Below are 14,611 nucleotides of genomic sequence, written 5' to 3'. Positions count from 1 at the left end.
GCCAGGCAGTTATTCCTCTTTACTGACGGGGTGTGCACTGTGCCCCGATTTTCCTTTTGAGCTGAATTTGAAGGCGCTGCCTTTTCCACAGATGGCGTTGTACTTGGTCCTGTTTCAGAGTCAGCTGCTATGTTTTTCATGTCAAATTGTTTGTTCGTTTTCGGGACTTTTCCGGGCTCCTCTGCATCTGACTATTTTGTGTAGTCCATTGTTTTAGTCTCCGCTTCGTCTCCATCAGCGTCAAGTCTTGTCCGTCGGCGGTACAGAAACTGAGTGATGTCCTTTTGCCTCCAAGTGCCGTGCAGTCTAAGATTACGTGCTCGATGGTCTCTACCTGGTCGACATTACATAGGTCGCAATGTGCATCAATGTCCTCGAATTTACTTCTCCACACCTTGCCTCAAAAAGACGACTGCTCTCCTGCGTGTTATTATAAAGGCCGATTACGTTTGTTATATTCATTTTTCTGTCCTGTATATCTCCAAAGCTGGTTTTGCTTCCATGCGTCTCCTCCAGGCTTCGGTTTCCGCTACCATGACCTGTTCCTGGATTTCTCTGTCCGATAGACCTGTCCAAGTATGTCCAGGAGCATCACCGGAATTTTGTATTTGTCTTGGAGCCTTCGAGTCCTGAGGTTCCACCGGGTCGTTATACCCATAAATAAAGTCATTTTGTACACTATCCTTGTATCCAAAATGTATCTCTCCGTCAGGGTTGCCAGATGCCAAACTCGTCTTCCGCCAAAAATGATTCAGAAAATAGCCCAAAGGTAGCCAACGCATAAAAGAAAAATAACCAAAATCGTTTTCGTTACTCTGTTCACAAAACCGTGAGAATATACAGAATAAGATAGGGGCATGGGTTATGAAAAGCGCATACGCAAAACTCCTGAATTATGGGCACATAAGTTGGCTTGGTTGAGGAAGGCGTCGGATGGCACAAAGTCTGTTAACCAACGTTCATTTTTCTGTCATTCCGTACGCTAACCGGTGTTCTGCCAACCGTCCCAAGCCGTCGACTGATGAAGTCTCCTGTATAGGTCCCTGCCCTTCTCATACGATTGCCCTTTGTTGAAAATGGAATACCGCGAATTTACCCGACATTTGATAAAGATTGCAGAGCATGCCGCGAGCTGTGTTGGCAACAATAAGGACGGCCACGTCGCCCGTGACAGAAACCGACTTTCAGAAGTTACTGGGGCCGAGGCAACTCTCGTACATTTTCATGGTGGTTTAGAACAACTATGTTAATCCTCAAGTTAAAAATCGCAGGACAACCCCACCGGGGGCGGATCCAGACCCTCGGTCAGGTGTAGGACCTACCGCGGATTGCTTGTCCGGATCAGCCTTGGCTCATCCAGGATCATCCCGGCCAGGCATAAATTGTTCAATGCAGGTTCCCTCCCAGATCTTTGAAAAAAGTGGGTGGTGAATGTCAGGGGACGCCGTCGAGGACGTGAGTGGTCTGCAGCAAAGGCGACAGAATGGGGCAGACCGTTCGTTTGAGGCCTGACACTGTGCCCACCAAGTTGGATTTCCCAGAGCACCTCCAGAAAGTAATAATGCATATGTCATATGTACAGGCCGGATTTATATGCACAAAAAGCTGGTTGAACACACATGCATGAAAAATGCATTAAACTTGCTCAAAATAACCTCCAGAAATGCACTTGCATGCATTTAAAACACGCAACAAATTCGCTGGAGCAACAGTATCTTACGTTAAGCAGTGTACAAAAAACATGCAGAGTTGAAAGTATGTATTTGCATGAAAATCTGGCAGTTTCAAGTGATGGTTGCTGATTGGATTCAGTACTGCATGAAGGGCACTGCAGCTAGTCCAATATATGAAAATACTCCTGAATTCACATGCAGTTAAAAGCCACTCCATAGGACAATACTAAGATGGGCAAAAGCAAGTATCGTACCTCGTATTAGTGGGATATACTAACACACCAGCCCCTTTGGTGTCTTTATTCTCCCTGCTTAAGTGAGAACTGGCCCTAAGACAGGTTTGCACCAGCACTCTTTGCATTTATGGTTCTATCAAAGTAGGTCTTCAGTAAGCTTGGGAAAAATTGTTGCCAGCATTACGAAACTAATAAATGGCACGGAATTTCGAAGCATACATGCGCTTATCGCCCCTGGCCTACGCCTTTTGCAAACAAGGCGAGGTTAGATAGTCATTCAGGGTGGCTTTAGATAGGACTGCCGCTCTATACCTTTATTAACCTCATTATCTCTGAAAGATGAAAGTCACTGAAAAGGTTAGCCAGCTGTAGGACTCGAACCCACATCTTCTAGATGGCCGGTTCAGGGCTCTACCTTTTCCAGTTGGACGTGCGACGCATGCGCGAGCAGCGCCGCGCGGCCGCCATCATCTTTGGTGGCTCTCGGTGCTCAGAATAGCACGGCCGGGGCGCTTTTGGTTCGCGTATTCCGTGCGAAAAATGCAACCAAACGATGCGCTGCCGTTGGTTGCACAAGTGCATGTAGCTCTTGCTGCCTTATTTTAGCCTTCTTATCTTCAGCTTCATGGGTTGTTTTTGTTCGTCAACCACATAAAAGCCATTCTTGTACCGCTGAAAGGGCACACACCCTACCCATTCTGTGTACGGAAACCCTAGAGATGTTTAATGTGTCTGATACGACTGCTGCCTTCTAAAAGTATACTAGGCCCTCATGGACCTTGTTCCACATTTCTTTGCCATTATCTGAAGGAACATCCGCCATAAACTTGCCCATAAACACATTCCTCATGCTAACCCACTTTTTCACGTCCAAAAAGCGGTCCAAGAGCATGGGTTGTTCACCCTAGCCCGTTCGACCACTTGATAGGTTTTTCTGCTCTGACACATAGTGACTAAACATGCCATATATGATTTTCCCCCATAATCCCCAACACTTTGTCAAATAATAATTGATGTCAGATAATAAATATTTTTATAAATAAATAAAATAATTATATGACATTTTTCGATGATTTATTCGCGTCGAATGTGGACAAATTTTAGCAATGTATATTATTAATGATTGTATTTAACTGACCACTGTATAGGAAAAAGAATGGTTTTGGTCTATTTACTTTGCACATATGTTCAAGTGAATCTAAATTTCCTCTTCCAACATACATGTTAGTGAAGAAGTCCTTCGTAACCTAGACAATATAAGCCGGGGAGCAGATCCTTGTACTGTCTTTTCTTTTCTTCTTTTTTGATAGCCTGCATGTGTAAGGGCCCACAGTGCAGATGCATATTCTAAACAAGGTTGAACGGAGGTTTTATATGCCTGACAATTCAATATCTTTCGTTGAACCATGGCGAAATTTCCCTCTGAGCATCCACAGACTTTAAGTGGCTTTCGCGCATATATGGCTATCCCATTCCAGATCGTTCCCTTTAAATATGCCGCCAACAATGAGAAGGGTGCCCAGAGGAAGCACGGATTATTGGCTGTGCTCAACATGAGGCCATTTTCTTCAAGATGTGTCCTACTGGTACGCCGGATTGTTCCACACTGTTCTATTCAACTGTGCTGTTCGTGAAAGACAAAGATATGCGAATAACCCGTGGTCTCCCCTCTTCAACGGAAAAAGCAAAGAAAAAAGAAAGAAAGCAGATGACACTGGTTGCCTACTCCGTACGCTCAGAGAGTACCGTCAAAAGTTACAGAAAAATAGGTGTGAACAACACACTGAACTCTCTTCGAAAAGAAGTATTTAGAACAAACGGTGTCGAACAACCGGCTTTCGACCAAACGGAGTTCGATCAGATGTCTCCAATCACACGGCGTTTGACCAAATGTGCAGACACCGCGCGTCGCGCGAGCCACCAACCGTGTTTCCGACTCCTCCCGCTAGAGGCGCTTTTCCGCTCTGGAAAAGGTCCACCTCCTCAGCGATTTCCAAGGGTGCGTCATCTGAAGGGACAAACCAGTCACTCTCTCTCACTCATCCTCCTTTCACTCTTACATTTTTGCACACTCATACACACATTCATACGACGGGATCGACGCAGGCGCAGCTGTTGAACATGAGAGAACTGATGTTCGGAACATCAGTTCTTTCATGCTCTTTATCTCGTTGGAATAGAGTTGCTCATTGCAGATGGCCGTTGGTGTCATCAGTGTTGCAGGAGTGTTCCAAGGCACGTGCAGTGATTACCTACCGGAACTGCCTCTCCCTCCGCAGTTTGGCTCTCGCATGCCCCACCATAAGAAGCAGAGCTTACCCAACCACGCATAACCAACTGAAAGCATTCCATGGAGTTTCAGGGACGCTCTCCAGTTCAATTATGAATCATCTCTTGACTGTGTTATCTTCACCATTAGCACTAGCAGCATGACAGTTAATTCTTGAAACTACACTGGCTAGGTCAGTAGGTCGTAAACTGGTTACCTTCTTAGGAGGTAAAAAAAATGCGTTTGCACCGTAAATCCTGCCAATCCCAAGCCTGGTACAATATAGCTTTTTCCATCTCTTCAGCAACTACAAGAATGCTTGCCGGTCACTGTGCGAACTACTCCCCCAGAAAAGTTACTATCACAAATTGGTCATGCTCAAGTGAAGAGGTCAACTTCATAGCACCGCTACCATAGGTATCGAGAAGGAAACTTTTATTTCCCCCAATAAAATCCTCTTCAAACGGTTGCTCCTGGCTTGTCTGGAAGATTGAAAAAAAAAAAAAAATTAAAGATGAAATTTCCCATGAACCGTCCAAACAACAAACGGCTTTCATCGCTGTGCTATGGTATGGCAAACGTAAATTCCACCTGCAAGTTTTACGCTGCCTCCACAAGGAATTATCGTGGTTTCCACAGTAGCAGGAAAAACAAAGACAAGGACGTCGTAATATTCCGGAAATTGTGGAAAGCACGCTAAGTGAAGCCGTTTGGGGGACAGATGATCTTACCTGATGCTTAGCGAGAGAATATGAGTCCCACGCTCAGTGCAATTAGGGCAATGGAGGAGGCGATATGAGCAGCTCCAGCTTTTCCACCTTCATAGACAGAGCATTGGTCAGATTTCGAAACAAGAAAAACGATGGTACCCATTTAGGGGGTTTGTAAGGAAGCGGATACTCCAGATTGCACTTTGATGTTGATCTAAAGAACCTTTCTGTGCCTTTAGTTGTGTTACTTGCCCGATTGCTTGGATCGCGCTCAAAGCTCAACAAGATTCCGACTCCACGACGTATTTCATGTGTAACTTTATACTTTTTCATTTGCTTCCTCGTTATTTCCACTCCATGTGACTTGAGGGTAGATAAAGAAAGTGACATTCTGCGCAATTTAAAGAGTCGTCGGAACGCGGTTTTTTCTGTCTCGGAGATGGCGTTATTGATGCTGTTTCTCGGAGGACCTTACACGGGGCTCCACATCTTACCGTGAGGAGATATTCCACTCAGATCGACGGGAACGTGAAGATCCACTGGAATGTTCACGTGGGCAAAGTCCTGACTAGCAAGGATGCAGTACATGGACAGCCACTTGACGTCGGCCCACGTCATGTTGTCGGGAACTTTGAGGGTGACATCCTTGCCGTTGTAGGCTTTCAGCTTTTCCAGACTGCGCATATTACGTGTACAACAGGACCTAACTATGCTTGAAAAATGCTCACCTTCCATTTTCGTCTGGCACCTTAGTAGCGCCAGATGCTTGCACCTTCGGTGAACTACCAATTAGAAAGTAGGCATCTGCAAAGAAAACGATTGCCTTCCTGTGTGGACACCCGCAAACACCTGTACTGTCGACGTTCTCTGCTTTCTCAGATCGTTCGCTGTACAACGTGATAAGCATGCAGCGACGGTGTTGGAAACTCTTTTTATTTTTGGTCGCTGTTCTTCAGAAGTGTGGAGGAAATTATAAAGAAATATTTTCTGTTACTTGAAGCGTAGCGGGACTCATCTCCGTTTCACATGTAACAGTGAAATGCAGATGAATAGAAAAGGCATTGTCATAGCAGGAAAACCAAAAGCTAAGTAAAGTGTAAAAATTTCGCCCTCACTATTTTACCAATGTGGTTACACTGCCAATTTTCGAGCGCTTTCCTTCAGGAAAAGGTACAATTGACAGAAAAAGACGCGACGAAATTATAGCGGATGACGTCACCACATTACTGGATACTCTTGAGAGATGGGTACAGCATCAGTGGTGCCAAAAACGTTCTGCGAGGTATATTCAACCTGTTACAAAATATTGGGAAAAAGTCATCTGATGGGTACGAGTCACTCGAGGTACGATAATAGGAGTTCTCTGAAATGCTCCCCAAATACCTTTACAGGTTAGCGACTGTCTCCAAAGTGACACAAAACCGAGAATGAGCTCTTAGTTTCGAACAGAGCCGTCGGCAGGACAAATTTCAAGCATTCAGCTCCACCATTGGTGTTTCTTACCAGGTCCGGCTCCATCGTAATGAAGAGAGGGGATAAAAACAGTCCGTGAGTCCTTAAGAACGATGGGACCCGATCGGACGCCGTGGGCACCATTTGTAAAGCCTGTCAACACTTGCTCCTTTGGCAATTGAAAGTTGTCGGGAATAACGACATGGCCAAAGTCAGCCTAAAAGAGAGACCTTCGTGACCTTCACACTGTACTTCCATTTAGTGCACTTACCGCAAACTTTCGACAAAACACGCCCAGCGACTTAAAATCGGTAATTTTCTTTCCAGCGGGGAGAGTTATGGTGAAAGTCTCCCCCGAGTAGGCACGTAGAACATTTGAGCTGCCGAGTGAAACGGGACCGATTATTGTGGGCGCATCCTTGTCCTTGCCAGTATACTTACTGTCCTTTCTCGTCTGGCACGATGGTACCGCTAGGAAGCAACTCCGTAGAAGGGCTTGCCCAGAAAAAAGCCTCTGTAGAAATTAGCTGCTTTTAGACGGTCACAATTTCAGTCTGGGAAACCGAGGATCGCTGTATTTTGCGTTTTGAAACGGGTCAAAATAAAACGTCCAGAAATAAAGCCTTGAAATTGTGACTGCTACGCACGTCTCAGAAAGTAATGTGGAAAAATCCATTCTGAACAAATTCCCACGACTAAGGCACATATCTATACATCGGTAGAAAAAGAGTGTTCACTATCATGTCCACATCTTCGACTGAGTCGATATTTCATCAGTGGCATTATGAGTCCTGCAACTTTTGCTTATGCGAGAATAGGGCAGTGCTACATTTGTTAGAGGATAACATTAGTCACCTGCCGTGTTCCAGACATGGATAATATCCAGAGATAAGATTAAACTGTACAGCTTGGCATAGGCGGAGAGTTTGCCGGCACAGAGGTCGTGCAGGGTGACGAATCTTTACAGGATTTTCACGTTCACTCGCACTCAACCGCAGTTTGCGCCTATGCAGCTTGGGACAAAAGTTTATGGAACACCGGGGTGTCTCAGGAGCAGACACAATAACCCATCTTTTATTCTTGGTGAAAGCCAATCAATCTCGCATGTTCGCGTGTCGCTTTCCGAGCGCCCGAAATTTGCACTTTTTTCGCCCGGTCTCGAAACTCTCGAGCAGCGGGTTGCCCAACTATATCCGGTGTCGTCACATCCGCACTGCAATAGTGGCGAGTGCCCTCATTGGCCCGCATGTTAAAATCACGTGGTTTAGCAGAGTACGGAACTCCAAGACAGCGATACCCTAGCCTAGCGTGATCCAATTAAAACCTAGCACTCATGTTCGGGTGGCACCGGTCACATGATCCAGCTCGGCCTCCGATCTAACAATTTCCGAGTGCTAGGCCATGTTGCCACGAAATGAAAGCTCCGATTAAGAAATACGTCAGTGCCGTAAACTTTTGTCCCAGGCTGTAATTGCAACTACTCAGTCGCAAATACAAGGTGTTTGCTCTAACGTGTCCAGAAATTGTATTTAAAGCGAGCGATAAAAGGAAAGTACCACTTGCTTTCCTTTTATCGCTCGCTTTAAATATAATTTCTGCACACGTTAGAGCAAACACCCTGTATACTGCTATGTATTTCGTGAAACGTTGAAAAGTACATGGATCACGGTATTCTATTCCAAGAAATACGCAGCTATCGCTGTCAATTGAAAATGTCCGGGACAATGGTGAGTAGGAGAAAAAGCATCACCTGGTCCTTTGCCATCGTAGTGCAAGCCCACGAGGTAGAAGGTACTCTCCGTAGCAGCGTAGACCTTCCCCTTGAGTCCGTGAGCATTGGTTTTTATGTCGCCAATCAACTTGCCATAATAGGTACATTCAACTCCTATAGAAGCAAAATATGTCGATAGAAGGACATACCTAAAAGCAGAACTAGACGGGACAAGAATTGAAATAACTTTTAAAAAGGCATCGAAGCTGGTCAAGTCAAGTAACTTGTTGAAAGTTGCCATATCTCTCATATGATAGTGAAACTTTCCTTTTCGATAGCAACTACCCGAATGCATACGCAGCGAAATGGGAGAAATGTCTCCCATGGTTACCAGAGATGCAGGCCGTTGGCCTCAATCTGTGCAACTAACGCCGGTTACTCCCATCGCAATAAAAACAATTCCTTCTCGTTGACGGCCTTGACAAGACATTGGAAACAATGGCTGTCACCCATTACAAGGAACGAAAATATTGATTTTGTCTCCAGGAGGTTTTGTGGCAAAAAGCCACCTCGGAGGGAAGCGTTTCTCGGACATTTCCTGGATGACCTCTTTAGCTTTCACTACTTGTTCCTGCTTTTTCATGCGCGTCCAAGAAAAAACGGTTGCAGACGACCTAACTGGAAGAGTCAGCCGTGTTATAATAATAAATTAATTCGCGACACACGTTGAGACAATAATGTTTACCACCAAGGACAGCATGAGAACACCGGGACCATTGTGGGAATAATAATTAGGAGTCGTAAGGTGGGAGGATTTGTCACATTCTCAATATCTTTCTTTTGAAACTCGCTGTTTCACTATGTTTTTTATGACACGTATATATTCTCGCGTAATTTGAAAATGGGATATCTTGGTACATTTCCTTCTGTGCCATTTTGTTTCCGATATGGCCTTTTCTGACGTGGAATGGGTTCGGATTGGTATTACAAGGTGAGTGGGCAGCGCCATCTTGAAAATAAGTCAAGTACTGAGTACTGCAACCACGTGATGTGTATTCAGCCCAAGGTCAGACCAGCGTGGTTTTTCCACAGTTGCAACACGGAATAAAAGTGCCGGAAGTTCTCGGAATGCCACACCCAGACGGGAAATGCGCTCTGAGAACATGCTTTCTCCTGCATTTCTTTACGTACAAGTAGCATGACGTCACACAAAGCTCTTTACTGGCTACTACGACGTTTAGAACAAGTACAGCCCGGTAAATTTCACTCAAATCATCGAAAGTCATCGAAAAATGCTGACGTGTGATAACAGGTGGGTTTATCCAAGGGGGATAAAAACGTCGTGTGAGAGGAAACCAATTTCAAATACTGGATTATTTCATACAGCTCACAGAGGCGATTAAAATTATGTCCAAATAAAAGAGCGAGAAAGTGTGGCACATACTATGCAGCATCTAATTTACACCTTTGCTCAACAAAGTGCAAAAAAGTTGGGGTAGTTTGTGTACCATTACTAGTTTAGGAGGACGATGGACAAAGAAGACGTCCCCTCCTTTCTTGCTCAAGTCAATCACATTTTTCTTCCTACAAAAATTTCACACCCGAAAATCTGGGGGAAGATTAACATAATTGATTAGCACGAACTGCCTTACTAATTGGAGAAAATATTGATGACAATAGTATAGAACATCTTGAGAATATGTGTGTGTACAAATTGAGATTAACAAAATTCGTCTTATAGAGTCGCATCCAGTCACGGCATTGTCAACACAAAAGTGAATCACAATCAATGAAAATTTCGACACTCCACATAGCAATAGTAAATCGACAGACACGTACGAAATAGTAGAATATGGACACTAAAGGGTATATTTGCCCAAGGAAGATGAATCTTACAGTGCCTCGGGAAGAATATCCGCTACACGACAACGAAATAAGTGTCATCTGGGAACATATATTAACGCGCTCTTATGGAAAAAAGACCTTTCCGCATATCTACAGAGCATGTACAAAAGAAGAAACGAATGGCTCGGTTTCCGGCATGTGAAATGACATGGAAATGGTCCCATGTTTTGGCCTAACGAGAGTAGTGTCATTCAAATTTCTCATCAAGACTGACTCTAGCTTTCTGCAGAGGGGCTTGCGTTAGAGCTCATCTACGAGAGTTGTTTAGATCGCGCTTGCCTCGCGACGTACAACTCCGAAATATTGTGTTTAGACCTTGACATATCCCCGCAAAAGAAAATTCGCGTTCAGTCTGAATGTATCCAGGTGACGACAGTTTTACTAGTGCGATAAACGTGGCTGAGCACCCGCATTGCTTTCTGACGTCATCTTGACGTCAAGCTGTCTCGTCGTCTGCTACCGAAACGCTTTGACGGTCTACAGCGCCATACCATTCTGTCGTCTGCAAGCGACAGATTGCTGACATGCAGATGACCTGATCGACAAAAGCGCTGTCCGAAGAATATTGTCCTACCTTGCGCACAACCGATCAACGTATCAATTCCACTGAAACGCAAGACACACCCACCTTGTAGGAGCAGAAGCGAAACGGCGGCCCACCACATGTTGGGTGAAAGCAACCAAAAGCAACCTCGATCCTTTATACTTGTGACCTATCTCTATGTTTATAATCCGCCAAGGCAGTGGCGCCACACCGCGCTCAAAGAGATAGTTTTTGCTTCATGGTAGAAAGTGTTGAGCGGAGTGGGACGAGGTCTTGCGTCTTGCCTGCTCAGCTGGCTTTTTTTTATGAAGGGTTGTTGGAAAATTGGGGCTGTAATGAAACAGTCTTTTTCACTTGCAAAGAAATATGCCCACGTATGGACTCGATTACCGCCGCGAAGACACCACAGACTAAATACTTATACAGATGAACATGATTCTAAGGCTGCAACAACATATAGAAGGGACAAATACATACAGAGCCTCAATTTGCCTAAGAAATTAACGATAAAAGATGAAAGTCACTGAAAAGGTTAGCCAGCTGTAGGACTCGAACCCACATCTTCTGGATTGCTGGACGCCTTCTCAGCCACTTCCAGGGTGCGTCATCTGAAGGGACAAACCAGAGCCGTTTATAGGGAGAGTTTGGCCATTAGGAGGAGCCTAATTTGAAGCGCGTCATGCGACGTCACGGCTAAGCCACCTCCCTCGCGGTGCTCTATTGTCCCGTTGTCGGCCAGTCGCCGACGCCATATTGATGCTGATCGTTGTTTACGATGCAAGGAGGGAAAACACGTGCGTACATTGTCCTTCGAAAGCCCTTCGTCCTTGAACTCTTTCAGTTTGGCAACAAAATCCCCCTTATGAGAGACGGCTGTGGGTCATAAGCCGGTTATTCCTGTTGATTGCATTCATTGCGACAACAAAACTGACGGACAGCATCAATATGGCGCGCATCAGATGGCTGATAAGCGGATTCTGCTTGGATTCAGGCTTTTTGGGCGGCGCAACGACGACTCTGACGTCAAAATAGGCTCCACCCACGAGGCGGCAAAAGATCAGAGAATGGCCAAACTCTCCCTATAAATGGCTCTGGGACAAACCAGCCACTCTCTCTCACTCATCCTCCTTTCACTCTTACATTTTTGCTCCCGGAGGATGAGTGAGACAGAGTGGCTGGTTTGTCCCTTCAGATGACGCACCCTGGAAGTCGCTGAGAAGGCGTCCAGCAATCCAGAAGATGTGGGTTCGAGTCCTACAGCTGGCAAACCTTTTCAGTGACTTTCGTCGCTTATACAGATTTAACTTGGGTATCGAGTGCTCAGATGCCTAGGGTGTGAACGTAGTGCCTAGAGGGGGGCGTTCATCCCGAAATATGCTATTCTGGTGGCAGCCTTCATAAACGGTTCGAACGAATCGTGAAATGTTCTGATTGTTAAATGCAGGAAAATGAAAATGCGACGTTATGCACGCATTATGCCTTCCTGTTTGGCTGGCCCTGGCTTCAATCGGTTTTCAGGCCTGACGTCCAGTTATTCCATGTAACTAAATCAAGTTTTGGATAAAATAGACATCTATTTTCTACATCCTCGCTGACACTATTGAACATGCACTGTAAGAAAGTTGAAAAGCAATATCTTAATAACGATCAAGTCTGATGAGTGTGTACAACTTGATGACGAACATGGTCTTTCGCTGCTGCGATGCATCATACATTAGAGAAAAACCTTCGTATTCGAAACGCGCTCAAAACGTTCTCCTCACTCTTGAACTGACGTCAGCACTTGGTAGACTCATCGGAGGATAATATTCGCGCTGAGAAACATCACAAGAGGCGTACAGTGTCATCTCCGCAGACCCATCAATATCGTGGCAGCAACGGGCAAAATCAAAGCAAGTTTACCCTTTCAATATCTCGTGGGCATCATCCCGTCTACGCCTGACAGTCAACCGACACCACAAAACTATGCTAAAACGGTTACGGGCTCCCACACGCCATCTTCTACGTTAAATAGAGTGTGTAGAGTGACAATAGCAAACCGAAATGCCAAGAGCAGAAAACAGGGTTCCATACTTGGTCGGTTCGTCCGGATACCGTGACGTAACCCAGCGTTAGAGAACGCTAGCACCAACACCGAAGAAGCGCTCGCATCTTTTCAGACGAAGAAGTAGCAGTTCTACTGCTGTCCATATTTTCAGGATTGAAACGATTTTAAAACAAGTGTTTTCCTTAGCAAGAGTAGGATATCTGCAATCCCCTTTACAAAGTCTGATGCCTTCTCCGTAAAAGTACAGAATGAAAACAAACAATGAGACCAAAGGACTACCTTGCATTCATCGATCCTGAAGCAGACAGCATAATTCCAAATGGAATGGACCATTTCTTCTTCTTCGGGGCTGTTATCCACTAAGGGCGGGACCAGATGGAGATCGTAGGCATGGAGTTTCCTAACCACTAACTAGCCCTGTGTCGGACTAACGCTAAGTGGAGGATTCGAGGGAAAGAGACGTGAAGCTAAACGCAATTAGAGGAAAGGCGTGGCGAAGATACTTTCGCAGCTCAAAAGCGTCCAGAGACGACATGATAAGAAGACGACGACTGTCATTTTTTCAGAGGATAACATTTCTTTTGAATGGTATAGCCTGCTCCTGTGGAAGCACACAACACGTGATGGCCAACTATCATAGCGACGCTTCCAGCTGGCATTGCGAACAGCTTCACACGTACGCACTGGCAAAGAGAAAGATGTTGACGGTGGGAAACGGAAGAACCGTGTTAGCACCGCGAGGCAACTGTGGCGGCGTCCTGAGTGGTAGGATTCGAACCTGAGCACGAGGCCATGCAGCTGGTTATGTCTTTCATGTTTCGCCAGTTGACACATTATAGGTGTAGCAGAAACCGATTTCTGCACTGCTGATGCCCATGTTTGGTGGGACTCATGTAACCTGTTCTTTTGGTGATAAAGCATTCCGTTTTTGACTGTTCTTGAAGTTTGGTGGTCTGTCTGCTGCTATGTCGGGAGCGTTACCGGATACAACAATAGGCATTGCGAGAAAAAGCTTCGCCATCACAGTTTTCATGTCAATGAACATGGCGGCCACCGCCAGAAGTGGCTGGGCATGCGCGTACCCAGAAATGGTCCATTCAACAATCAGTCAAAACAGCCATACATCGCACACGACTTGGAGCGCCGTACACAGGAACGCACCAGCTAAGGCTCCGCCCTTTGCAAACGATGCAAAATCCCAGAGGATACACAAGACATTATCATATTATACACGGCCAAGCATATAGCCATGCTAGACACTAGCGGCACTGGACCTTTCTCCTTTTGCAAGATTGCCCCAAGATGGCCCACAAAGCAATAGCAATCCAAAGCACTGAAAGCGCTCTGCATGGAAGTGACCCCCAATATATATAATTCCTCCCTCCTTATAATTCACTGGCTTGCACTGTGGCATTGAGGAGTGCTCAGTCACCCTCCCAGGTGTATATCGCTCGCTGAGCGACCCCTGGTTTGCCAATTCCGAACGATGCGCAGCTAAGAGCTGACGAGCCGCAAACACGGCGAAACACGTGTCCTCTGGTGCTGTCGCATCGTTCCATGAGTATCTGTTTCTCTGCGTGCAGCCATAGAAGCCATCTTAATCTGCAATTTTGAATTTCAAACACGTCTGGTGTCATTTACGTGTTTCTTTTAATGGCTTTTTCCCTCCTTATAATTCACTGGCTTGCACCGTGGCACTGAGGAGTGCTCAGTCACGCTCCCAGGTGTATATCGCTCGCTGAGCGACCCCTGGTTTGCCAATTCCGAACTATGCGCAGCTACCCAGAGCTGATGAGCCGCAAACACGGCGAAACACGTGTCCTCTGGTGCTGTCGCATCGTTCCATGCGTATCTATATATGCAGCCATTGAAGCCATCTTAATCTGTAAGTTTGAATTTCAAATCTAGTGTCATTTACTTGTTTCTTTATTTTTTCCCCTCTATATATTCGCTGCGACGTCTTCTGCAATGAATAAAGTGAGAAAGCTTTCGCGCCACTTGTAGGTCGTGATACAGTTCTATACACGGCGAATAAGGATTCACACAGGAGGTCGTCGATGCACT

The 14,611-nt window shown here is 45.6% G+C and overlaps 1 protein-coding gene across 2 annotated transcripts; it reads right to left on the bottom strand.

The window, feature by feature from the left end:
- Positions 1-4,596: 4,596 nt before the first annotated feature.
- Positions 4,597-12,850, bottom strand: LOC135377226 (protein Skeletor, isoforms B/C-like). 2 transcript variants are annotated; one of them, XM_064609520.1, is made up of 10 exons: positions 12,827-12,850; positions 10,585-10,830; positions 8,091-8,225; positions 6,782-6,854; positions 6,612-6,720; positions 6,392-6,557; positions 5,617-5,692; positions 5,383-5,564; positions 4,910-4,996; positions 4,597-4,660 (listed from the first exon to the last, which is right to left on the bottom strand). In XM_064609520.1, exons 2-9 carry the CDS (start codon positions 10,619-10,621, stop codon positions 4,917-4,919), a joined length of 858 nt encoding a protein of 285 aa, XP_064465590.1. In that variant the 5' UTR covers positions 10,622-10,830; positions 12,827-12,850; the 3' UTR covers positions 4,597-4,660; positions 4,910-4,916. The 2 variants fall into 2 exon arrangements, with proteins under 2 accessions (XP_064465590.1, XP_064465591.1); XM_064609521.1 differs by lacking the exon at positions 12,827-12,850 and adding an exon at positions 12,574-12,734.
- Positions 12,851-14,611: the final 1,761 nt, after the last annotated feature.

Source organism: Ornithodoros turicata, chromosome 1, assembly GCF_037126465.1.
Source record: "Ornithodoros turicata isolate Travis chromosome 1, ASM3712646v1, whole genome shotgun sequence".
Taxonomy (NCBI): domain Eukaryota; kingdom Metazoa; phylum Arthropoda; class Arachnida; order Ixodida; family Argasidae; genus Ornithodoros; species Ornithodoros turicata.
Note: the sequence above shows the minus strand (reverse complement) of the source record. Positions and strands in the feature narration are given on the sequence as shown.